This window comes from Suricata suricatta, chromosome 4 (genome assembly GCF_006229205.1).
Source record: "Suricata suricatta isolate VVHF042 chromosome 4, meerkat_22Aug2017_6uvM2_HiC, whole genome shotgun sequence".
NCBI lineage: Eukaryota > Metazoa > Chordata > Mammalia > Carnivora > Herpestidae > Suricata > Suricata suricatta.
Genome location: NC_043703.1, coordinates 3,571,956 through 3,596,428, shown reverse-complemented (window position 1 = coordinate 3,596,428; position 24,473 = coordinate 3,571,956). Strand labels below are relative to the sequence as shown.

At 44.5% G+C, this 24,473-nt stretch overlaps 1 protein-coding gene across 1 annotated transcript in view; it reads left to right on the top strand.

The window, feature by feature from the left end:
* The window catches only part of MYO16 (myosin XVI), a 465,799-nt gene that overhangs the window by 118,894 nt on the left and 322,432 nt on the right, over nt 1-24,473 (top strand). Inside the window, exons 6-8 of the mRNA XM_029938403.1 lie at nt 821-945; nt 10,512-10,637; nt 23,282-23,357. Of these exons, the coding sequence (XP_029794263.1) occupies nt 821-945; nt 10,512-10,637; nt 23,282-23,357 (327 nt within the window). The remainder of the gene's footprint in view (nt 1-820; nt 946-10,511; nt 10,638-23,281; nt 23,358-24,473) is intronic.

Here is a 24,473-nt window from a genome sequence, read left to right as displayed (position 1 = left end):
GCATAAATGTGAAGGTCTGAGCTACCGTGGAGTTTCACGTGAAAGCTCAGGTACAAACAGGAGGGGACAGACCTGACCTTTCCATGGCCATGGCCCCCTCCTCAGCAAGTCTGACTCCCAGGCTTCACTCAGCTTTAGTTGATTTCGCTTTATTAATGTGAGCAGTCATGGAATGCTTGATTGGAGAATCTTTTTACATTTAGTTTGGAAACATGTGACATATGCAGGAAAGTTGTGACAATATTCCAGAGAGTTCCCGTACACCCTCTCGCAGCTCCCCCCACATCAACACCCCGCATGGCCAGGGTATGTTTGTCCAGACTCCGGACCTAGCTCTGGTACAATGCTACCCACTAAACTACAGACTTTACTCCGATTTTTCCAGGTTGCCCACCAAAGGTGGTTTTCTATTCCAGGACCATACATTGCTTTTAGGATCAACTCTTGGCCAGGAAACTATAGAGAGCAAAAGCTGTGTTTTAGAACCTATTTTAGGTCCATTCGAGGGTTTCAAATGCTCTGGGCAGTGCACTTGATGGTCTACCCCAAAGCAGAGGCACATTGAGAGCCTGGCATCTGTAAGGCGTCATGTCACATCCTTGGGATATCATAAGAGGAAAATTATACCAGGCTGTCTTCTAGCTGTAAATAGAAGGTGTGCCTCGAGAAACAATTATGCCAACTTTGAAAGAGATTTCAAAGTGGAAGAGGGGCTTCAAAGAGGAGCTTGTTGAAAGAACAATGAGATGAAAGTAAGGCTTGACCCCCGGCGGCTGAGAAACATCTCTGCCTTCTGTTTCAAAGGCTGTTTTCCCCGTAGGCGTGGACCTGGGCTCGCTGCGCCGGCTGAAGCTGCAGAGGCCGGCCAGCATGCTGACGGATGTCCAACGCTTCCTGTCCGGTGGCGGAAACGTCAACGAGCAGAATGACGACGGGGTGACGCTGGTAAGTGAACAGCATGGGCTCAGAAATGTTGCTGATGTCAAGACTCTAAGTTGATTTCTAAGGCCTGGGATTGGACACAATTCACTTTTAAAAATAGCCTTTTTTCTGATCATATAAGTTCTACATATTTATTGTAAAAATCTGGACAGCATGTTAAACCCTCAAAGAGGGGCAAAGAAGTTACTTATGTCACCACTCAGAGAAAACCAGTGTTTGTAGGTTGGCATATTTCCTTCACGCCTTGCTTCTGTGTGTGTTTAAAAATGTACAGTAATTTTTTAAGTTTATTTATTTTGAGAAAGAGAGAGAGAGAGAGCAAGCGAGAGAGTGCGGGAAAGGGGCAGAGAGAGAGGGAGAGGCAGAGAATCCCAAACAGGCTCCTCACTGTCACCTTGGAGTCTGACATGGGGCTTAAACTCATGAACTCATGAGATCATGGCCTGAGGCAAAGTCCAGAATCAGGCGCTTAACCGACTGAGTCACCAGATGTCCCTAAAATAAGTTTTATGCATTGCTTTGTCAATGTGATGTTTGCAATGGAAATTATAGGAGAATGCTTTCATTTTTAATTTTAAGTAAAACGAATTATGGGTCACCTTGGGGAATGAATTTCTAAATCCGAGTGAAATCATGTCCTGACTTGTTTCAGAGCTCGTGGGTACAGTAATTCTCATCATGTCTAATCATGAAAATAAGAAACATTTGGCACTAGTGACCCGTAAAACGTATGGACTGGGCAGGCCTGCACTGATGTTACTTGTGGTGGAAGCCAGTGTACGAAGGCTCAGGGGAAAACAGAGAGAAAGTGAATTAGCAGAAGGGGGTGTGGCACCTGGAGGGTGCGATGGTCCAAGTGTCGGAACCAGGGATTCCGTTTCTACTTGGCGTTTTCCAGAGGTGGGAGGTCAAACACAGGGATTGGAGAAATGACTCGTCTAAATGGATTTTTGTCTAAAAGTTGTGTGAGGCCTGATACAGTCTTAGATTTGTTAACTGCAAATCGAGCACCTTGAGGCCTCTGGATGGAATCGTCTTCCTAAATACAGATTTTATTTTATTTATTTATTTATTTAATGTTTATTTATTTTTGAGACAGAGAGGCATAGACTGCGAACAAGGAAGGAGCAGAGAGAGAGAGAGAGAGAGAGAGAGAGAGAGAGAGAGACAGAGAGACAGAGAATCTGAAGCAGGCTCCAGGCTCTGAGCTGTCAGCCCAGAACCTGATGTGGGACTCAAACCCATGAACCGTGAGATCATGACCTGAGCCGATGTCAGACACTTAACTGACAAGTCACCCAGGTGCCCCCTAGACACTGATTTTAGAATTCAGACTATAAATTTCTAAAGACTATAAAAGATGTAACTCCAAGTTATAAGCAAAGAAAACAAAGCATGTTTAGAGTTTATTGAAAAATTACATATTAAAATGGAAAATTATTCTAATTGATCTATTGAGGAAGTATGTATTAGCCCCATCCTGTGAACAAAATAATATTGAACAAAGCCACAAAAGCGCTTTTGTTGTGGGCTTACATTTCTTTGGGGAAGATACATAATATACAATATAAATGAGCTAAATGTCTAGCAGATTAATAATGGCAAATGCAAAGGAGGAAATAATAAAACAAGATAAGGACGTGGTTCAAAGCACACAGGTAAGAGCTCATTGACAAGGAAGTTTGAGTAATGACCTGAGAGAAGTCTACACACACAGCAGGGTGCCATTCCAGGCTGAACAGCGGTGCGTGCAAAGGCCCTGAGGCAGGAGTGCGTGTGTTATGATTTAGAAAGAGCACAGAGGCGGTGAAGCTAAGCAGAGTTAAGGAAAGGAGTGAGGTAGCTGGACCAGCTCACACAGGGTCTTGTGCCCGAGTGGGGCTCTACGCTGACTCTGAGTGGCACGGGAGCACCCTGGAGGCTGCTGAAAAGAGAGAGAACCCTACCTCGGTTCTGAAAGCATCACTCCCTCTGACTGCTGTGCTAAGGATGGACTGTCAAAGTGCAGGGCTGAGGCAGAGAGTGTAAGTGAGAGGCGTGGTTGGTGGGGCGGCTCAGAGCTGCAGAAAGCTGCGTGGTGGGACTTGCTCCCTCTGTCTGTGTGAAAGGAAGGTCCACTGGGTTTTCCTGATGGCCAGGTGGTGCGAGGGAAAGGGTGACGGCAGAATGACTCAACGCACTCTCAGCGTCAGCAACCGGAGTGATGGAGTTAGCGCCCAGCGGGGCAGAGAAGGCTGAGGACAAAATGAGCTTGGGGCAGAGAAGACAAGGACAACTCTGGAAACGGAGAGCTGGGGTGCCTCTGGGTCATCTTCCCAGACACGTGGAGTTTGTGGCTGGATATTGGAGTCTGGAATTCAGGAGATGTCTGGACCGCAGAATCACTTGTGGGAACGCTAGCATTTATGTGGCCTTGAAAATCCTGGCCCTGGATAAAATCACAGATCTGATACAAAAGAGGAGAGAACTTGGGACCCAGCCATGATGCTTAGGAAGAAGAGAAAGATCCAGAAAGAAGACTAGAAGGAGAGACTCCCAAGGTAGGAGGAAAACAAAGAGAATGAGATGTCCCAAGGAGCCAAGGAAAGGATATGTGACAAGGAGGAGGAGAAGGAAGAGGAGGAGGAAATGGAGGAGGAGGAGCAGGAGCAGGGGAGGAAACGGCTGACCACCATATAACCACTGAGCGATCAAGTGACTGAAGGTGGCGGATGGGCTGTTGGACTTGGTAATGGGGAGGCCACTGGCCTCCTCACTGAGGGGACTTTCGGTGCAGTGATGGGCTCAAAACCCAAACTGGAGTGGGTAACAGTGCATGTAATGCACTATTGCCTGACACAGAGCAGAAACCTGAAGGCCTTTGTGTCTTTGTTTGCCTTATGATGTTGCAGATTTATATGTCTTAGAAAAATGACTGGGAAATAAAAATAGCACGAGCATTTCAAATACTGCTGCATGAAAGGACCCGCATACTCTGGAACTGAAGCTGTTGAAGGAATCAGTACGGAGCAATACATCACTATCAAGTTCTAACATCTTTAGTCTCGACATTCTTTGCGACTCTTTTCTGTTGAGCAGAGAGCATAAACATTGCAGTCATTGTATAATAACTAAAGGATCATCTTTGATCATCGAGCTTTTCACGAGGAAATTAACAGTGAACGGAGACTAGGAAGTTGTCCCTTGAAGATCACAGCATTTAGCAAGGGGTGGTGTAGTTTGATTCTCACGCCGGAATCGATCAGTCTATCATGTTAATGACTGCCTCCCCAGAGCTGTCTGTTGGTGGGAACAGTAAGAAGACATTCGTCCACAGATTTCTATATCCTGAGTTGGAATGTTGGTTGGGTTCAAAGTCATTTCCCACACTGCCAAATTCTGCAAAAAAGATGAAGCTATCAATGAAAGGCTCAATACCTTTTTCTCCTTTATTAGAACATGCCAAGAAAATTGCCGAACTTAATGCAGCTCTTTAAAAAGATCTCCTGGTGTGCACTGATGCCCTTGGTAAAAGAAAACAAAACCTCAGAAAAGGATACAGTTCCTTCCCCTAAAAAAGCCTGTTACAGAGCATATGGAAATGCATCCCTGAGTTTGAGTGCAGAGATGCTCTTTGAAAATCTACCATAATGACTTCCAGATACATTATGATGATACTGGTTCTTTACTCTTTTTTCACATACTTTGATATATAACATTCGGCCTTGGGACGTATTTACTTGGTTTGTTGGAAAAGAATTATTCATGAGATGCAAACATCAAACAATTTTATTTTTCTTTCCCTTTGTTCTGTCAGTTGTGCTGGTTCATGCCTTACTTCCGGTGAGGACTTAGCCAATGCCATCAGCTGTCTGGCCATACTTTGTATCACAATGTGTAGCCTCAACTTAGAGATTCAAATGTCTGGTTCTTTATACCAGTGAAAACTCCCAGCCGGCATGAAGCCAGGGTCCACTGGCCTTTTGATGTCCTATTACCTTCTAACCCCCCTGGGGTAGCTCTGGATTCCTTGTCAGAATTGTGTTTTTAATGTAATAAACACGGTGTTCAGAGTTACAAGAAAGCCAGTTATACTGAAATATCATAATCCTAAAACTAAAATTAAATTTGCAATAGATAACGCACGTGCTTCACTATTAGTGCACTGAGGAGCAGATTTAACCATGACCATGGTTTTAGAGCAGATTTGAACCTGGGTGACATTTGGAGGTGTCTGCGCGGACAGCACTGTGATATGACAATATTTCTGGCGATGAGAGACAGCATCACTGCTGTGTACCCTATGTTCACCGTCGAAGAATTTGCTAGATTTCAGTTGGGGTTAGAAAAAAGTAAAAACTATCTTCCCACCCGAGTTTGCAACCCCCTGAATCTGTGTACAGACCCCACATGGGCTGGTGGGCTCAGGCATAATGGGCCTCGATTTCCGCTACATCTTGAACCTGGTCCTGGTATGGCAGGAAGTCAGTAGAAGGGAGGGTGTGCGGGACACCTGTCTCCCCTTCTGCCACTGCCGTTCCTTCAGTGTCGCTGAAGTTGAGGGAGAGGAGGGGAGGAGACAGATGGGCAGGAGGAGACCCAGTGAGGCTAGAGGCCTTTGACTTGACCTTCCTCGAGAGGATGCCCTGCTCTCTGGGCTAGAAGCTGACCCCTCCCTTGTGAGGATGAGGGTGTCCATCAGATACCACCTCCTCGCCCCCATCGCCGGGATCTCCAGACGGTCCTTTACCCCTGCCTCAGCTCTCGGGATTCCAGCCTCTCTCTCGCTCCCTCAGGCACCCTCCCACCCCCTATGACAGCCCATATACATATGGTCTCGCTTTGAGATAGGTTATATATTACCTCCACACTCAGTCCAAACTACGGTAGGAAAAATCCTCTGTTAATAAACTGATATAAAAATAGACTAGGAGAAGATGTGAAATTACTGGTTCAAAATCTGGACTCATTCCTGCAGGTGTTTGAATAGCTCTTCCTCAAGGTTGATTTTCATTCACTCCCAACATCCTGTTCACCAAAATTTGGCATTAGCCTTAGAGTGACCTTCCCCGATTTAGGGCAGCAGAGATCACAGACCTTAAATAAGACCACATTCAATGGGCATATATTTTACACACAGCTTCTTCTTAAAAATTAGATGCACAGATACAAGACTAAGTGACAACAACACCCATTTTCCATGTGACACAGTAAAAAGGACTTAATTCTAGGTGGCAGAAGCCCTTCCCCTATACAAATAGGGGGAGAAAACACAAAGGGAAATACTGATATCATTGACTATAACAAAAATTAAAGCAGACATTCACACATCAAACAAGAGCAAAATTAAGAGGCAGGTAATGAACCAGGAATACTACTTGCAACAGCTCTTTCAAAGAGTTCATATTTTTAAAGTATGGAGCGTTCCTAGAGATGGATGAAAAAGATGACCCTCAGTAGGGTAACAAATAATACTGAGAGTCGTTTCACTATATTAGAAAATACAACTATCCTGTACATATATTAAAAGAGACCCATTGTTAGGCATTGAGTACACTGAAATTATAGTTGTTTTGGAAATGAATTGTGAAGACCAGAAAGCTAAGTAAGGGTCTGTGCACACACATGTCTATGCACACACAGCCCTATACACACACAGGTCTATGCACAGAGGGTCTGGGCACACACAGGTCTGTGCACACACAGGCCTATGCACACTCATGTCTACACACACAGGTCTATGTACACACAGGTCTAGTACACACATGTTTATGCACACACATGGTCTGTGCACACAGGTCTGTGCACACACAGGTCTGTGCACACACAGGTCTATGCACACTCATGTCTGCACACACAGGTCTATACACACACGGTCTGTGCACACACAGGGTCTATGCACACGCAGGTCTGTGTACATGCAGGTCTGTGCACCCCATGGTCTGCACACACAGGTCTGTGCAGACAGGGTCTGTGAGCACAGAAAGCTGCGTCCCTGCACATGGCCCTGGATGGTGTGTGAGTTGGCACCAACATTCTGGAACTCAGTGTGGCAGTGTAATCACTTGAAAAAACGTTCATTATTTCAGAATCAATTGTACACCTGGAAAGTTCAGAAGGAAATGGTCAGAGCGGCAAACATGGTGATTATTAACAGAATGATCTGGCATAAAATCCAAAGTGCGGCGAGTGCCTAAACGCCCTCTAAGTACGAATCGGTCAGGTGGAGTATCTGCTCCAGGCTGTGCTTTCCTGAAGGACATTCTAGAAGAGTAACACCGTGGTGAGGGGGTCCTCCTCCCGGGCTCTGCCCCCTCAGGGATGTGGTTTTTCTCGGGCTGCACGCCAGCCTCTCGCTCCGCCTGCGTGAGGCGAGGGCGGCTCCCACGACAGCGGCCGCAGATCTGTCACCGGCTCTGAGACTCCTGTGTTTCCGTATCTGAAAAGCGCCAGGACCTGGTGATGGTTTTGCGCCGCAGGAGGAGGCTACAGGCCGTGCTTACTAACCAAGGCGGCTCCTCCTCCACGGGCCGTGTGCCAAGGGAAACTGAGGCAGGTGCCTACGTGGGCGCATCGCCCAGAGACAAACATTATAATACAAGAGAAGGAGGCTGGGGAGGGGCTTTGTTCACGGGCAGAAGAAAAAATACCGAATCTAAAGCAATAAATGATGGCACGACCGCAGGGTTTGTTAGGGGCACAGTATGGTGGCACGACCCTCGAGCCTGGCCCAGCCGGTGTCCACTGTCCTTTGCTGTCTCAGAGCACTGGTGCTGGGGAGGCAGACGCACGTGGCTTGGCCCACGGGGCCAGCTGCCAAAATGGCCCCGCCCCCAGCTCGGGCAGCCGGACCCCAGGGCGGTGGTAACTGGTCAAGGGGTGTACAGGCGAGAAGGAATTGATAACGTCCATGTGCAGCGTCCGTGACGCCGCTCGGAAGCCTTGTCCTGCACGTAACCCCGTAGGTGATTTCCAACTTGTCACCATTTTCCAAGATGGTCCTTTTCCAGCTGTCCTCTCAAGAGGCTGCTGCCAGTTGTGAACAGGAACAACAACCCGGTACGGAAACAACAACCCCACACAGGAACAGCAGTCTCATAGGACCCATAGAATGGCAGGGGAGGAGCATTCTGTGACGCCATCATGGTAGACACTCACATTTTGGCACCTGACATCTTCCAGCAGCAGTGACAAGGTAGGGGCATAACTTCATTTCAGAAAACAGACACTTTTTACACTCTAACTTAGTGGTGAGCCCGCCCCCTGTGGGGTCTGTAGGACTCAGAAGTTGGTTGTCAGGAGAATCAAGGGAAAGGCTCTAAGCTCTTGATATTTTCCTATGAATTTCTGAAACTCTGTGATCTCCTGTGATGGTGTGGAAGTATTCGAAGTCACGGCTTTTTACTTCCGTTTGGAGATTGCCTAGGATTGAACGTGTCTGCCTCCAGAGAGGTCACTGGTAGCTCATGCTTTGGATCGTGTTTCTGCCTACTGAGCCAAGACATTCCTTCTAGTCTTTTCCTTGAGAGCAGCGCCTGATGTGACAGGCTGAGAGCTGGGCTGTGTTTGAAATGGCAGAACCCAGTTTTGCTGAACAGAAAGCAAATCTACTCTTAAGGAGTTCATCCTGTGAACCTGACATCATTAGTGAAAGGTGCTAAGCAGCAAATGGACAGTTCTTGGTGCATTTTATATTATTTGATTATTCAAATAATGTAGGATAAACTTATGGGCGAGTGAAAGACTTTTGTTAGGAGAACAAGTATATAAAATTATGTTTCTCTAAAGTACTTGTGGATATTAGGACGCTTGGGTGGCTCAGTTGGTCAAGTGTCCAGCTTCGGCTCAGGTCATGATCTCATGTTCTGTGAGTTCAAGCCCCGTGTCAGGCTCTGTGCCGACAGCTTGGAGCCCGGAGCCTGCTTTGGATTCTCTTTCTACCTCTCTCTCTGCCTGTATCCTCTTTACACTCTGTCTCTGTCTCTCTCAAAGATAAATAAACATTAAAAATATAAAAAAAAGACGTGGATATTTTATTCTTGGGACTGTGCGCTAGAATATTAATGAAGTAAATTTTATACATAACAAAGTATGGAGGATTGACGTGAAACATAATCTCTTAATATTTATGCCTTAAATTGAATGGATATAGTTGTTTCTTTGGCACAGTTAAGTATAAGAAATAAACATATAAGTATACACTGTACATTAAAGAACATAAGTAGGTCCAGAGGTAAAAAAGCAAATGTTTTTACTGGATTTTATTAATATATAAGTACATATACTTAATAAGTCCTTTTGGCTTTATTGTAATTTTGTCTTTGTAATAAAATCAGAATCCCATGCTACAAAACCAGAAAGAACTCATTGTTTTTACTACTTTTATATTATTTTAGTTTTTATTATTTTTTAATGTCTTTTTAACATTTATTTATTTTTGAGAGACAGAGTGTGAGCAGGGGAGGGGAGGAGAGATAAGGAGCACAAAATCCAAAGCAGGCTCCAGGCTCCGAGTTGTCAGCACAGACTCTGATTCGGGGCTCGAACTCACAGACCACAAGTTCATGACCTGAGCCAAAGTCAGATGCTTAATGAACTGAGCCACCAGGTGCCCCATTTATTTGTATTTTTCCTTTCCTCATAGTTCCTTCTTATTATGTTCATGAAATCAATCATGTGGTTCCTTAATCACCTCATTTAAATTGAGAACCAGTTTAAGTCCGTGGAGAGTCCGACTTCGACTCAGGTCATGATCTCACAGTTCATGAGTTTGAGGCCTGCGTCGGGCTCTGTGCTGACAGCTCAGAGCCTGCTTAGGATCCTCTGTCCCTCTCTCGCTGCACCTCTCCTGCTCATGCTCTCTTTCTCAAAAATAAACATTGAAAAAAGCATAAATTGGGTGTGGCGAGTGTTGACTTGCAAAGAAAGCCTGCAGCGTTCGGAACCAGACTTAGCGCATCTGGAAACGGGAGTACTTCCGCAGACCCTGACCTCATTGTAGCTCCGATGCCGGATTTCCAAGCTTCAGGTTGCGTCCAGAAACTAAGCGGGGAGCACGTTCAAGTGAGAGCTGCATCATCATTTTAAGATCTGTCAGGGTTACCTCATCCTTTCTGGTGTTCCTGCACCTTTTACTTGTTTATAAACATGGAGATGATCACGTTTCCTATTGTCGTTTATGTCTTCCAGTCTCCTTTGCTCACACCAAATACAGGGCCCGAATTTCTGAGCCAGTCACTGCGTGTGTGACTTATGGGGAGGAAGCGTTAAAGCATTCAGCGATTGTAGTTTGTATTTAAAAGTATCCAGGTTATAGCAGAAGGGGACACGAGAAGGGGAGATGGGAATTATATGAAAAAGCGCACATTGTCCGGATCAGAAGGAAGAGAGTAAATAATTCACTCGTAAGCCTTTTTGCAAAGAAGGCTGACGTCCAGCAATAGCAAGGAAATAAAACGGCGTGCATGTTCTTTTCTAAAAGGTATTTTAGATTTAACGGGTTGTTAGCTCTCTTCAGCCCCCTGAATAAATTGTTTTGACGTTGTTGCTTTTTTTCAGAAGTGATATAACGAAATATTTCTCCGTTGCAGCTACACATGGCGTGTGCCAGCGGCTACAAGGAGGTGGTGTCTCTTCTCCTCGAACATGGCGGGGACCTCAATGTAGCAGACAATCAGTACTGGACCCCTCTCCACTTGGCAGCAAAGTATGGCCAGGTGAAGTGATCTCCTCCATTCCTTTGAAAACTTCTATAATTAACGTATCATTTCATATCTAGTTTTTCCGATTCAAATTGTGTACTAAGTATATGACTTCTAATGGCATCATATTCGTAAACAAGTATTTTTATGGTTCAAAGAAAACGTCTTTTGAAAGGATACGTAAAACACACATTCTCAGGATTCTGCATGCTGTAGTCAGAATTGTTGGATAAATAACAAAATTGTAAACATTTTTCATAGAATGTACTTAGGATTTTCTTAATATTACATAGTCCTTTTAATAGCTTATAGTTTCATGAATTGTTAATAATTTTATTCGTTTTCTACAGTTAGAAGTACAGCAAAATTACATTCTCGTTTTTAATTTTCACCATAAATTCTATTTCATCTTAATGGATGAAGAATGAATGATCATGTATTTTTTCTCCTCTGAATTGATTTCTGGCCATAGCTAATACAACCTGAGTCCCTAGTGCACAAATTACTTTCTCACCAGGTGCCGTTATATCAAGAAGAAGAAGCAAACTGACTTTTAAATGACTTTTGTGGGTGAATATGATAGTCATGTTCATAACTGATTAATATTAAAATCTGTTTATAAAACACACAATAGTTTTGTGTTACAGAAAGTCTGAGTGCTACCGTTTGGGAAGATAACTCAGTTTTACATAAATATGGAGGTTGAGGTTAAACTTGTTGATTCTTAAACACTGGCCTGGGGTGCCAGTCATACCCCTTATGTTCATACTAGGTTGAGTCTCTTAGATCCTAACTGGTATGGAAAATATCAATCATAAAATTTGAGTACTGCAGTTATTGAAATAATGGAAAACATTTGCATTTTGATTATTGTAGGAAAAGCACATTGCTTAGGGAAAGTCTTTCAAATTAATGAAAACATCATTGGCTTTGACAGAATTTCCTGTACAAAAAGATTTATTCATTCAGTAAATATTTCTAACAGGTTATTTATTAAGTACCCCAAACTGTGCTTGTAGTAAGTGAATGTTTGTGTGACTAGATGGATGGATTAAGGGGACAAGGCTGCAGGCAGTGAAGCCCTTGGGCCCTGGGGTCCCTGTCCCCCCAGTCGGTCATAGGAGTCCTGGGGGTTCAGTAACCTCAGTACCGCATGAATGCATCTGTGCTCCATTTCTACACTGCAGCACGCTGAAAAGCGCTGGGTGGGAGGTCTTGTCTTTAGTAAAAAGCAGAGAAGCAAACATAAGCGGGTGCGCTTTCCTAGGCGCCAGGGGGTTGCTCTGTGCAGAAGAAATGGTAATCAGTGAATTATCAAAGCATGCTCATTACAATCAGGGATCCATCCCTCTGGAAGAGCTACATCTGGAAGTGAGCGATAGCGTGGTAAAATGTAACAGAATGCCACGACAACTTAATTAATTAAGGCTTTCATTTTACCCAATTTTTCAATTTTTCTGATTAGACTTCTAGATTTTAGATCAGGTATCCTTCAAAGAATAATACATTGTTTCCCTTCAACGACTTTTGTTAGATAATGTACTCTAGGGGAGTAGGACTAGATTGAACCAGTTTATTTTATTTATTTATTTGTTTATTTGTTTTGAGAGCAAGCGAGTGGGGGAGGGGCAGAGATAGGGAGAGACAAGATTAGGACTAGATTGAACCAGTTTATTTTATTTATTTGTTTGTTTATTTGTTTTGAGAGCAAGCGAGTGGGGGAGGGGCAGAGATAGGGAGAGACAACAGGCTCTCAACCGCGCTCCCTGCTGTCAGCACAGAGCCTGACACAGGGCTCGATCTCGGGAAGTCTGAGCCGAAATCAAGAATTAGATGCTTCACTGACTGAGCCATTCAGGTGCCCAGTTAACAGGGGTTTTTTTTAAGGCATGTCTTGGACTAAATACATAACTACTTTGTTAATGGACATTTAAATTACTTCTTATTATAACCCAGTGTGTGATTTTTGTTTTACTTCATTGTGGGTCAAATGAAATATTTGATGTGGGTTGGTGTATTGTATTTGTTATTGTATTTCTTGGTTCTGTGATTTCCATTTGGCTTTTTTTTATTATTATTATTGTAACTTCCATGTCTTTGCTTGACTTCTGTTTGTTTCAAGAGGATTCGTAGTTGCCTGTTGAAGCATTCTGACCAGAGCTGCCTTAGTCTCATCATCAGACAGTTCCCACATAACCCATCTAAATCTTGTTGTCAGTTCATCATCTTGTCTTGCTCAAGTTGTGATGTCCTGATCTTGGCTTTTAATTGCATGTAGGACATTTTAGCTACTATGTTAGGAGAAGCTTGGTCCTACATAGATCTACTTCAGTCAGCCTGTTTAAGTTCAGCATGCAGGGCCTGGTGTACTTGGGTGGGGTGTGGTTCCAATGACAGTTTCATTTTCAGACCCCTTGAGGTGTCATTTTGGTCCACTTGGCTTATCTGATGGCCTGGGGTTCTCACTGTTTTCTTCTAGTGCCCCTAAAGGGTGGAAGAGGATTTCCCAGGCCAGGCTACCCCATGTCTCTGGGCGAGGTCGGGAGGTGTCCACAGGGACAAGAGACTTTCAGGGCTGGGGGCCTGTTGGGGCATTCTCCCGCTTGCAGGCGCCCCCTCCCAGCTGTGTTTGCCTCTTGTTGGGGAGCAGAGTCACAGGTCAGTGGAAGAAAAGTGCTTGACCTGGCACTTGATGATAGCAGATCATGGTTCCCAACTCACCTGATACTGAGTGAGTGGCTGGAGACACAGAGTTGGAATGTGTCAGGATGCATCTACCCAGGCCCTTCTCTGTCCCTAAGTTGGGCTGGGAACCACTGGGTCTGGGCTGGTTTTCAGTTGCCTAGGATTCGTCCCTTCCACTGGTCCTGAGCCAGTTTGCCTTCCTCCTTGCGGCTTCACACCTCTTCCTGGGTTGCTTGTTATTTCCAGGGGTTATTGTAATTGGCAGGGAGGAGGAGGAAGAAAGCAGGCTAACGTGGTATGTTTTTTTAAAAATCTTTTTTAAGGTTTTATTTATTTATTTATTCTGAGTGTGTGTGTGTGTGTGTGTGTGTGTGTGTGTGTGAGAGAGAGAGAGAGAGAGAGAGAGAGAGAGAGAGAGAATCCCAAGCAGGCTCCGCACTGAGGGAAGCCCGATGTGGGGCTCAAACTCACAGAACTGTGAGATCACCACCTGAGCGGAAACCAGGAGACGAAGGCTGAACCAACTGGGCCACCCAGGTTCCCCTAAGTTGGTACGTTTTAAAACTGCTTGTGTTTCAAAGGAATTACTTATTCCCACAAGCCTTGTAAAGCTTGATCAAGAGTGACGAAGAAGTTAATTTATGATTATTTTCCCATGAATCCCATCAGTGGGCAGAAGAGAAATGAAGGCGCCTTTGTATAACTTCCCTTGTAGGGTGTCTTTTGGGGTCTTTGATTCTACCTGTTGAGTGTGTCTCAAAGTGCTCGGTGTCTCCTGACTCCTGTTTTGAAAGGACATCTAGACGTTTCTGTTCCACTTCCTGGAAGCTGTATGATTAAGGCAGAAAGAATTCGTGGCCTTCAGAAATCATACCCTCAGGCAATCAGACGCAGCTCCTGATACTTTCTCAGTTATTTGCCTGCAGTTCTAGAGGCCAAGAGTTCTGTATGAAAATCAGGAACTGAGCTATTGAGGTCATCAGGAACCCTCCTCCGCAGAAAGGGGAAGTTCTATCCAAGAAACTACATTTTAAAGTGCCTGCCATTGAGCTTTATTCGATGGTAAGGTGTTAAAAGCCAGGACGGGAGTCAGACAAAATTTGTTATCATGGGAAGAGCCATGTTTTCTATAACCGTGATACAAGAGTAGTGAGTATATTAAACTAATAAAACAGGTCGGCTGTATGGTAAACAGATTGGCATTTGGTTCTAGTAATGAAAGTAAATTCTTTTAAGTATTAAGTTACACAGTTACATTTAAAAAAAAAAGATTACCATATATGCCATTTGGGATAGAGTAACATGTACACAAAATAGTGATTACCGTATATGCACGTGTATGATATTCATGTAGAGCAGAGCCCCTACCTTGGAGGTACAAGAAGCATGAGCCCCACACAATTACCGCTGCCTTCGGAAAGCCTGCTGGCAGTCCCTGCAAGATACGGGACGGCTGACGAACAAGGCAGGGGGAATTCACGCATAGGAGTGCTCTCCCCCCGGGACCTGCTGCATTTGAACAATTTTTCAAACTTTGGGTTTTCAGAATCTTTGTTTTCAGCCTAGAGAAACAGTTATGAATGTAACATGGGAAATATGATTCAAATCTCTATTTCCTTTGCAAGATGCAGAGTAATTAAGATTGGTGTTTTTGGGGTGCCCAGGTGGCTCCGTCAGTGGGGCATCCGACTCTGGCTCAGGTCATGATCTCACAGTTCATGGGTTTGAGCCCCGAGTCAGGCTCTGTGCTGACAGCTCAGAGCCTGGAGCCTGTGTTCTGATTCTGTGTCTCCCTCTCTCTCTGCCCTCCCCTGCTCGCACTGTCTCTGTCTCTCAAAAATCAAACAAACAAACAAACAAACAAGATTGGTGTTTTCACTGCTACTTCTCCGGTGCACCAATTTTCTTCCTAACGCTCATCATTTATTAATGATAAGTGAATTAAGAAACACTTCCCGGTTGCTCCATTTATTCTCTCAAAACCAGCTGAAAAATATTTGACCCCAGCTTCTCAAAACTGATGTACATGTTCTTGTCCTTGCGTGTATTTCCCAGAGACTGCCCCCCACAAGCCCCTGTATCTCATTCTGCCCAATGAAGTGACTAGGGCAGTTTCGTTCTGAGGACTCGCTGGCTCTGTACTTGGCTCAGCCGCTCGCTGGCTGCGTGGACCTAACGAGCCTCGCTAATTCTTCTTCCATGGAGTCTGGCCCCAGGGTCTCCAATCAACGAGGACCATCAGCCTCAGTTAAAGGGGGAATTTTTACCTAGCTCAGGAAATCCTGGGGAATGACAGTGAGTTCAACATCAATGGAGGCATGTCCTGGCCAACTGATTCAGTTGCTAGATTTGTACAGGCAGATATCCGACACAGAGGTTTCCAGAAATGCCCAGTTATAGTGTTCAAATGAGGCAGAATAAAAAAATAATGTCACCTTTATCCTCAGCCTCTCTAGAAAATGACTCGCCATTAATTCGGTATTTTCTAAAGCCTTGCCCATTTCAGTACCAAGGATAGTTCTGAGGATCATAGGTGTCTTTTCCATTTGGCTCCATTAAACCTGTTGGCTGGGGAAGGGGGGGGGGGGCACGCAGTGAAGATCAGCTCCAGGCAGTGAGGACTCTTCACTGGCCCTGTGCGCTCCCTCAGCCTCCAGCAGACTAACCCATGGAAGTAAAAAGACAGATCCATCAACCAGGAACTCCAAGCAAAATGCTAATGCTCAGAGGCAGAGGGGGGCTTTTCTGTTAGAATATATGACATCAAAACCAAAATATTGTGCCTCGATTTGGACTAGAAACAACAGAAAACTAAGAGATTTCTATTAATAGATTTTTGATAAATTGTATCTCCATTATTTTATCAAGAAAATACCATATGATATATAGAATTATCTTTAAAAATTGTTCATCTGTAAAAATACCACTTAACGTTCATTTTGGAAATAATATTTTAGAAATAGATTTCACTTGAATATCAAGGCATATGCACAGAGATTTAAAACTCTGAAGAAATTTACTGTAAATATATCTCCATTCAGGAGAAAAAAAAGCTTTAGAAACGCTAACATTTTTAAAGACTAACAGCACTTTTAGACACATTCATAGCCCTTCCACTTTCTTATAAATACCTTACAAATATAAATACCTTTATGGAGAAGGCTGTTCACAATTTGTAACAGTTTTTCTTATTGACAGTTATGTTGGGATGGCATATATATTTAAAAACTCCCCTTTATATTAACTTCCCAGTGAGAACAAAGAACTGCTTGTTCTTGTCTAAAACTTGGAACTGAATCATTTATGTGACTGATGTCTTTTGGTTTTATAGTTCTTTTATGAGTTGTATGTATAGTAAAATTTGATTCAAGCCTTGACGTAGTTTTAGTGTTTATAATAGGATTTGTGATCCTACAGCAAGTGATAGGAAAGTAACTGCCCAAATCTACAACCGAAGTCTCGTTCCCTCCCAAAGTATCTGGTATCACACGGCAAAGCAGTCATTTGTATCCTCAAAAACATCCTTTCCCAATTTCATAAGAATTAAGATATTCCCGGAGATTTTTGGGTTTTGTTGTTTTGTTTCTCGGATATTTCTTCTTTGCTTTGGGGAAACTCGCGGTGCTCCTTCCACCCCTGGGAGCACTCAGTATTGATGAGCTCGGTGCTCCCTGCAGGCTAAGCTTTAGCATCTTCTCCCGGAAGCTCCCAGTGCCCTGCCCGCCCGTGGCACCGAGCTGCCTCATTTCCCTCTGATTGTGCGGACCCCTGAGGACCGCTGCCCACCGGGTAATCTCTGCCAGCCTCCCCCACCAGGAAGGTGTAGGAAGGTAGTCTCAGCCCCTTTCTCCAGCCCCAACGAGGATTACCCTCTCTGTGGGGCATCACTTACTGACCACAGAACTGGTCACCACCTCCCTCCACCTCCTCCTTCTCCGGGACCTAATAAACCCCTGAGTCCCTGAGCCCCCACCTGGGATTGGCGCAGCTCTACGGGAGGTGTGACCACTGCCCCCACCCTGTCCAGGGCGGCACCGTCCTTACCTGGGGACCGACCTGCCACCCCCGGGCGCTGTCCCCTCCCCGCCCGCACACGGATGCTTTGTCAACCCAGGTGTCATCCAGGGTCACCACCGCACCCTTTGCTGTGTGGGGACGGGAAACACCACTCCATACCCCCTTTGCAAGCCCCGTGCCTGGGGGTCCGCCTTGGTCTCCAGCCTCATTCCCCCGCCCCCCCCCCCCCCCCCCCCCCCCCCCCCCCCGCCCCCACCAGGTTGGAACACGTAGCCACACCCAGCCACTTCCAGTTTCTGGAATGTGCCACCACCACCACGTGCAACCTCTCCTGCTCTTTGCTTTCCCTGAGATTGTTAAGTGGTTGGATCTTACTTAACAGAGGCCGGGCGGAGCCTGTCAGTGACTCCTCGCCGGATTTCCCGGGTTCCAGCGAGGGGGTTCTCTCACGCATCCACTGTGGCACTTGTGTCTCTGAACCATGTCACTTATCACGGCAGGCTGCGTCTGTCCCACTGCCCTCCAGTGCATAGTGTGTGCCCACCGAGTGGGCCTGACCCAGAACGCCTAGTTCTGCCCACGTTCCAGAGGGCCCGAGATGGTCCTCAGGTGGCAGGTGCCTGTCCTTCCAGCCCTCCGCGGGTGCACCTGTGCAGCGGGCTGCCCCCCACCTCCCACCCCCCAGGTGGGTGCTGGCTGGCCCGAGGGAAGGACGCCTTAGGGCCAGCAGGGACCGGGTGCACACGGGGTGATGCGCACCCCGGGGAAAAGGCGCACAGGCAAAGGGTGTCCAGCCAGGGGCGATGGCACAGGGGTTCATCGAGGGGCAGGACCAGGAAGGGTCGCGGGGCAAGGCGGCTGTCACGTGGGCGGGAGAAGGGACCGGACCTGCTCGGGAAGGACACATAGACGCAGACGCAGTTGGAGAGCTTGTGTTCCGAAGGCCGGAGGCAGGACTGTGTTCTGTGCGAAACCCTAGCTGGACCCAAGTCGGGGGTGGTAACGATTTACCAGATGGTTTTGTATTTTGGATCTGACATCGTCCAGGGTCTGGGGGGTCCTGAGTCGGGGACAGGGACTCCTTGCTGTGTGGAGCAGGTACCTGTGAGGGAGGAGGCGGCACTGGGAGTTCCGGACCTTTACCGTTTCAGTGTGGTCTTATTAGACTGTGAAACAGTCCCTTCTAGTGTCTCAGCCAGAATCCAGATATCACCCCTCGTCACTACTAATTTGACTCTTCAGAGAGGGAATTTAAATGACCGTCAAGGAGTTAATTTTGCTAAATTCATCCAATCTGAAGGACAACTCTCCAAGGAATGAATAAAGCAAAACTTGGGTGGATTTTAAATTTCAGCCTAAATGTATATTTTCTATTAGCCATTCCAGTCCCCTTCTACCCGCTCACCCCCACCCGCATCCTCCGGTGCCTTCGGTGATTATACTGTTCTTGTACTAGTGCAGATGAATTCTTACCGGGCTACACGCTCGACCTGTTCCATTTGAAGCAATTTACCTAAAGATCTTCTGTGAGGATAAAACAAATGTTTCAGAGGAGAGTAATTGGAATTAGCACTGGCCTGTTTCATTTGGTTCTGGGGCTTGCTTCCCTGATTTCTCATTGAAAGAGCATGGGAAATGCCAACTCTAAGACAAGAAAGGAATCCCCCAAATGAAAGAAGCTTCCTTCTTCCAGACAGGAATGCTTATTTTATGGGCCTGAAATAAAATGGAGTTGCTTTTATTGTTGATGGTTTTCATGGAGGAAACGTTTTGCTCTTATTACTTAAATGCTTTCTGCAGTTCTAGTTGGAGCCGCCGATGAGCAGGGTTTGCTGAGAGATGGCACCAGTTTCTCTATGGAGTTCTGGAAACCGGGAATTGAATTTAGAAATGGAATTAATTGTTAGACTCTGTGACGGTGGGACATTTTTGCTGAGATATGAAAGCTTGTAGGTTTATTACTGTTCTCCCAAATTTGTGGACACCAAAGGCAATCTTGGCTAATTTTTGCCTTTTTTTCCTTTTTCTTCTTCCTTTTCTCTTTCCTTTTCTTCCTCAGTCCTTCTCTCTCTCCTGCTCCCCATCTTTCTTTTCCTTCTTTGCTTCCATATGGTTTAAGTGCAAGCAAATCTCACTGGTCTTTAATATAATCCAAACTCTTTTCAGTACATATTTCCATGTCCTGGGCATCTGCTCTCTATATTTTATCTTTCAGATTTCAAGAGATTCTTTCTTTAGTAAACTATCTACTTGGAAATAAAAATAAACTTCTAAATATAATCTCTCTACTGTACTGTAATTTACATGTTATTGATATAATTTGTGTCCTGAAAAACCAAACACTGTTTTTGAATTGGCTTTGGGAAAGCTAACAATGAGCAGACTGTTTAAAATCGAATTAATTTTTTAATGAGAATACTAAGAAGAGCGACCATCGGTGGGTGGGGAGAGGTCTCCGTGTGCTTGCATGCCAATCAGAGCTTCCCATGTGGGGGGGACGTCACAGTGCAGGGCACAAAAGCAAAACCCAAGATTGGAGAAGCCTGCCTCGTTCTAGTCAGTATAATAAAGCAAGGAATGGAAACAAAAGACAAAGATGGGAATGGAGAAAGGACGATGAGTGCCAAAGGAATCAGTAAAAAATGGAAAAACTAGAACCATTAAGTGCTTTTATCAAGTTGTTTACAATAGCATTAAAAACAAAATACATAATGTGTTTAATAAATATTTTAACAAACGATTTCTACACTGACAACGATGAAACACTGCAGTGAGAAATGACAGAAGAGCCAACTCAATGGAGAGGCAAGCCACATGCCTGCGTAGTGACAGGGGTATGTTTGAGCTCTCTGTGGAAGGCTGAATATTATCCCCCAGAGATATCCACACCCTCATAACCCAGAACCCGTCAATAGGTTCGTTACCTGGCAAGGCAGAACTTTGCAGTCGTGGTGGGTTACGGATTTTGAGATGGAAAGATTTTCAGGGATGACCCAGATGGGTCCTTAAAAGCAGAGAAGGAGTCCTTCCTGACCCAGGGTCTGCCAGTCTGCCAGAGGTGCGGCCTTGCAAAAGTAGTGTGCGAGAGGTGGGGCTATGCAAAAATAGCCTGCGAGAGGTGGGGCTATGCAAAAATAGCCTGCGAGAGGTGGGGCTATGCAAAAATAGCCTGCGAGAGGTGGGGCTATGCAAAAATAGCCTGCGAGAGGTGGGGCTATGCAAAACTGGTGGGAGAGATGCAGCATTATTGGTTCAAAGTTGAGCGAAGGGGCCACAGGCCAAGGAATGAGTTGCTTCTCGAAGTTGTAAAAATCAAGAAACAGATTTTCCCTGAGAACCACCAGGGAATATACTGTTGCCAATACCCCGATTTCAACGCAGTGAGACATGTCAGACTGCTGAATTGTAGGATAATCATTTCGTTTTTGTTGAAAGCACTACATTTGTGGTACTTTTTAAAAATCCATAGAAAATTCATACAGTATCTACTTAAAGCAATTCCAATCAGAATCCTAAGCCCTTTCTTTTAGAAATTGAAAAGTTCATTCTAAAGTGTACACAGTGACACAAAGTACCTACACAAACAAACTTAACTTAAAAAGTAAGAAAATTACAATCGTTTCAAGACTCACTTGTAAGCCTTTCACTTACGTGATTTCAACAGGGGCTATAAAGCTACACTAATCAAGGTAGTTAGGGATGAGGTAAGGTTAGACGAACAGATCACTGACACATAGATCAGAGTCCAGAAGTGGGCAGGGACATATGGATTCCATTAATTTTCTACAAAGGTAGTAAAGCAATTCAGTAAGAACGAAAAGAGTTTTTTTCAAGAAATATGAAAAACATTTTGGTGCTGGACCAAAATAAATTTGAGCTTTTTAAAACATTTTTTCTTTATGCTTTTTTATTTATTTTTGAGAGACAGCACGAGCAGGGGAGGGTCAGAGAGAGAGGGGGAGAGAGAGAGAGAGGGAGACACAGAATCCGAAGCAGGCTCCAGGCTCTGAGCTGTCAGCACAGAGCCTGACACAGGGCTTGAACCCACTAACCGTGAGATCATGACCTGAGCCAAAGCCGGTCGCCCAGCTGACTGAGCCACCCAGGCGCCCCTAAATTTGAGATTTTATGTGCCATTTGTGAAAACTCACTTGAGGTGGTCCAAAATATAAACGTTAAAATTATAAAACCTTTAGAAGAAAAAATAGTATGCTACTGTCATGACCTTTGAGTAGGCAAAGAGTCATTTGAACATGAAGAGTGCTAACCTCTAGAGAAAAAAAGTACAGGTGTTGTTGCACTTTAACAAGAGCAAAACAAATTGAAAATAACCTTCAGTTCTTAAAAAAACATTTTCAAGAATATGAATAGGCAAGTCATAGAATGGGAAGAAATATCTGGACACACAAAGAACACAGACCACTGATAAAAAGACGGATCCTCCAGTAATAAATGGGCGAAGAAGTCTTGAACAGACACTTCACAAAAGAAAATCTAAGATTGGCCACTAAACTCATCAAAAGGTGTTCAGTGTCCTTTGCCATCATGGAAATCAGTAAAACTAGACAAATAAGACTTGATTCGCAGTATAGTAGCTAAATTTTTTAAAATGACAATAACAAGTGTTGGAGAGAATGTGAATCTAGCAATATGTAAATGTACAAAATTATTGAATAGAACGTGGAGCAACGGGAACTCGTGCTGGGGATGGGAGTGTAAATCTGAGCTTTTTGGAAGAGAAGTTGGGGCAGTCTAACCACTTCGATGATATCCAGATCTTTGCCTTGCAATTCCTGTCCCCTGAGTGCTGTTTCCTGGAGAGACCATTGAACCTGTGTCCTGAGACAAATAAAGGAGAGTATTTGTAGCATCATTATTTGTGAAAGTGACTGCAGATGACCTGAATGTCCACTGAGGGGGGCAGACAAATGGCGATACCTTTGTACAGTGCAGTTACGTACAGCCAAGAAAATGAATCAATCTTGTTCACATTCACGGCCTCTGGTGATTCTCAAAAATGCACTGTTAAGTCACCAGAGCAACGCATCCATGAATATAGACACTGGAATTTCACTTCTATAAACGTCACAAACAGAAACAACTGGGAAATATGTTGTTTGGACATACTTCTGTATGTAAGGGTTAAACCTATAAAGAAAACATAGCAATAGCCCCAAATTCACGACAGTGGTCAACTTTAGGAATTAGGGATAATTTGGGGAAGAAACACGGAAAGATGCCAAGAGTGACCCATTTTAAAAAGTTGGACACCCTGGAAACTATTTCATTATTGCTTTCAGTAGTACATGTATGTTATATGTATTCTTTGGATTTCTATTTTATAATAAGGCTTAAAACATAGGTTAATCTCTCACCAAGGGGCCAACCACAAGAGACTCTTAAATACTGAGAACACACTGAGGGTGGATGGGGGGTGGGGGCGAGGGGAACGTGGGTGATGGGCGTGGAGGAGGGCATTTGTTGGGATGAGCACTGGGTGTTGTATGGAAACCACCTTGACAATTATTATATTTTAAAAATGTTGTTTTCTTCTTAAAACTTGAGAGTAAGTTTCCCTCACTTCCCATGTGACTTCAGTTCATGTTATCTGTGGGGCTGCTGTGATTAGACAGTACTGGTGAGACTTTAATTTAGAGCTGCTAAATTAAAACAAAATGCGTAGACTATGTCATTCCTCCCCAAAGACGCCCTACAATAAACCTGGAAGGCGTTAGGTGAGTCTTGTCAAATCCTCAGCGATTTATTCCTCATTTGGTAGGTAAATTTTGTTGGAGTGTCTGCCATTTTTTTTAATAAGAAGGGGAAACATCTGGCAGCAGAGAGAGTAAGAAACACTCAGTGTGGGTTATGTTTTCACCTTCTCACCCCCCAGAATCTAAGGTGCTGGAGGCCATCCAGCACACCGGTTCTTATCTCCGTGATCTTTAATGTTTCAGACAAACCTGGTGAAACTTCTTCTGATGCATCAGGCGAATCCAAACCTTCTGAACTGCAATGAAGAGAAGGCGTCAGGTGGGTGATAGCATCCTGGGACCACGGAGCAGTTACTGTCTTCTTCCTGTCCTACCGAAGCTGTTCAGTCATCCTTACCGGAGTCCGCCTCTGTGCGCGCTCTGGTCCAAGCACTGCTCACTAACTCCTGTGCCCACCCCCCTGCGCCTGTCCAAGAACAGGAGGAGGGGCTCTGTTTATAGGGTGCCCTTGGGCTTTGGTGCAATTTGCTTCCCGGGCTTTAATTTCCTGGGCAGCGATTCCTTCCATGTCAATGGCTTTAAAATATATTCTTGCTGTTATTTATCTAGTTTCTTATCATTTCAAATATCTACTTGATCGCTAGAGTAATATTTGAAAAACGTGTATTTATTTTGAGAGAGAGACAGCAGGGAAGAGGCAGAGAGCGGAGGGAGACAGAGAATTCCAAGCAGGCTCCCCACAGTCAACGCAGAGTCTGACATGGGGATCGAACTCACACACTGTGAGATCATGCCCTGAGCCAAGATAACAGTCCTGGACACTTAACTGACTGAGCCACCCAGATGCCCCCTCACCAGAGTAATTTTAAACAATAATAATATTTTCTTTTGCACAGGCAGGTATATTGTGAGAAATCAAGACAGACTTTCTAAGCTAATTTAAAATTTGAAAATCTTTTTTTAAACATTTATTTATTTTTGAGAGACAGAGGGAGATAGATCATGAACGGGGAGGGGCAGAGAGAGAGGGAGACACAGAATCCAAAACAGACTCCAGGCTCTGAGCTGTCAGCACAGAGCTCGATGCGGAGCTTGAACCCATGAACCGTGAGATCGTGACCTGAGCTGAAGTCGGAGGTTTAACCGACTGAGCCCCCCAGGTGGCCCAAAACTTTGAAAATCTTAATGTGACTATTGTTGATAAGTATCTTTTTGAAAGTTTCTAGAGTTCTTTTTACCACTGTTCTTGCATATATGCATATACTAATTTAAAAAATAGATGCTGTATTCAATTTCTAGCTTCTAAAATTTGACAGATTTCCTAATCAGTTATTTGTTTATTAAAAATAAAAATCTAAATAACAAATAAAATAATAGCATAAGTAATAAAATGACATAAAATTTTTGAAGGCAGTAATTGATCTAAATAACTTAA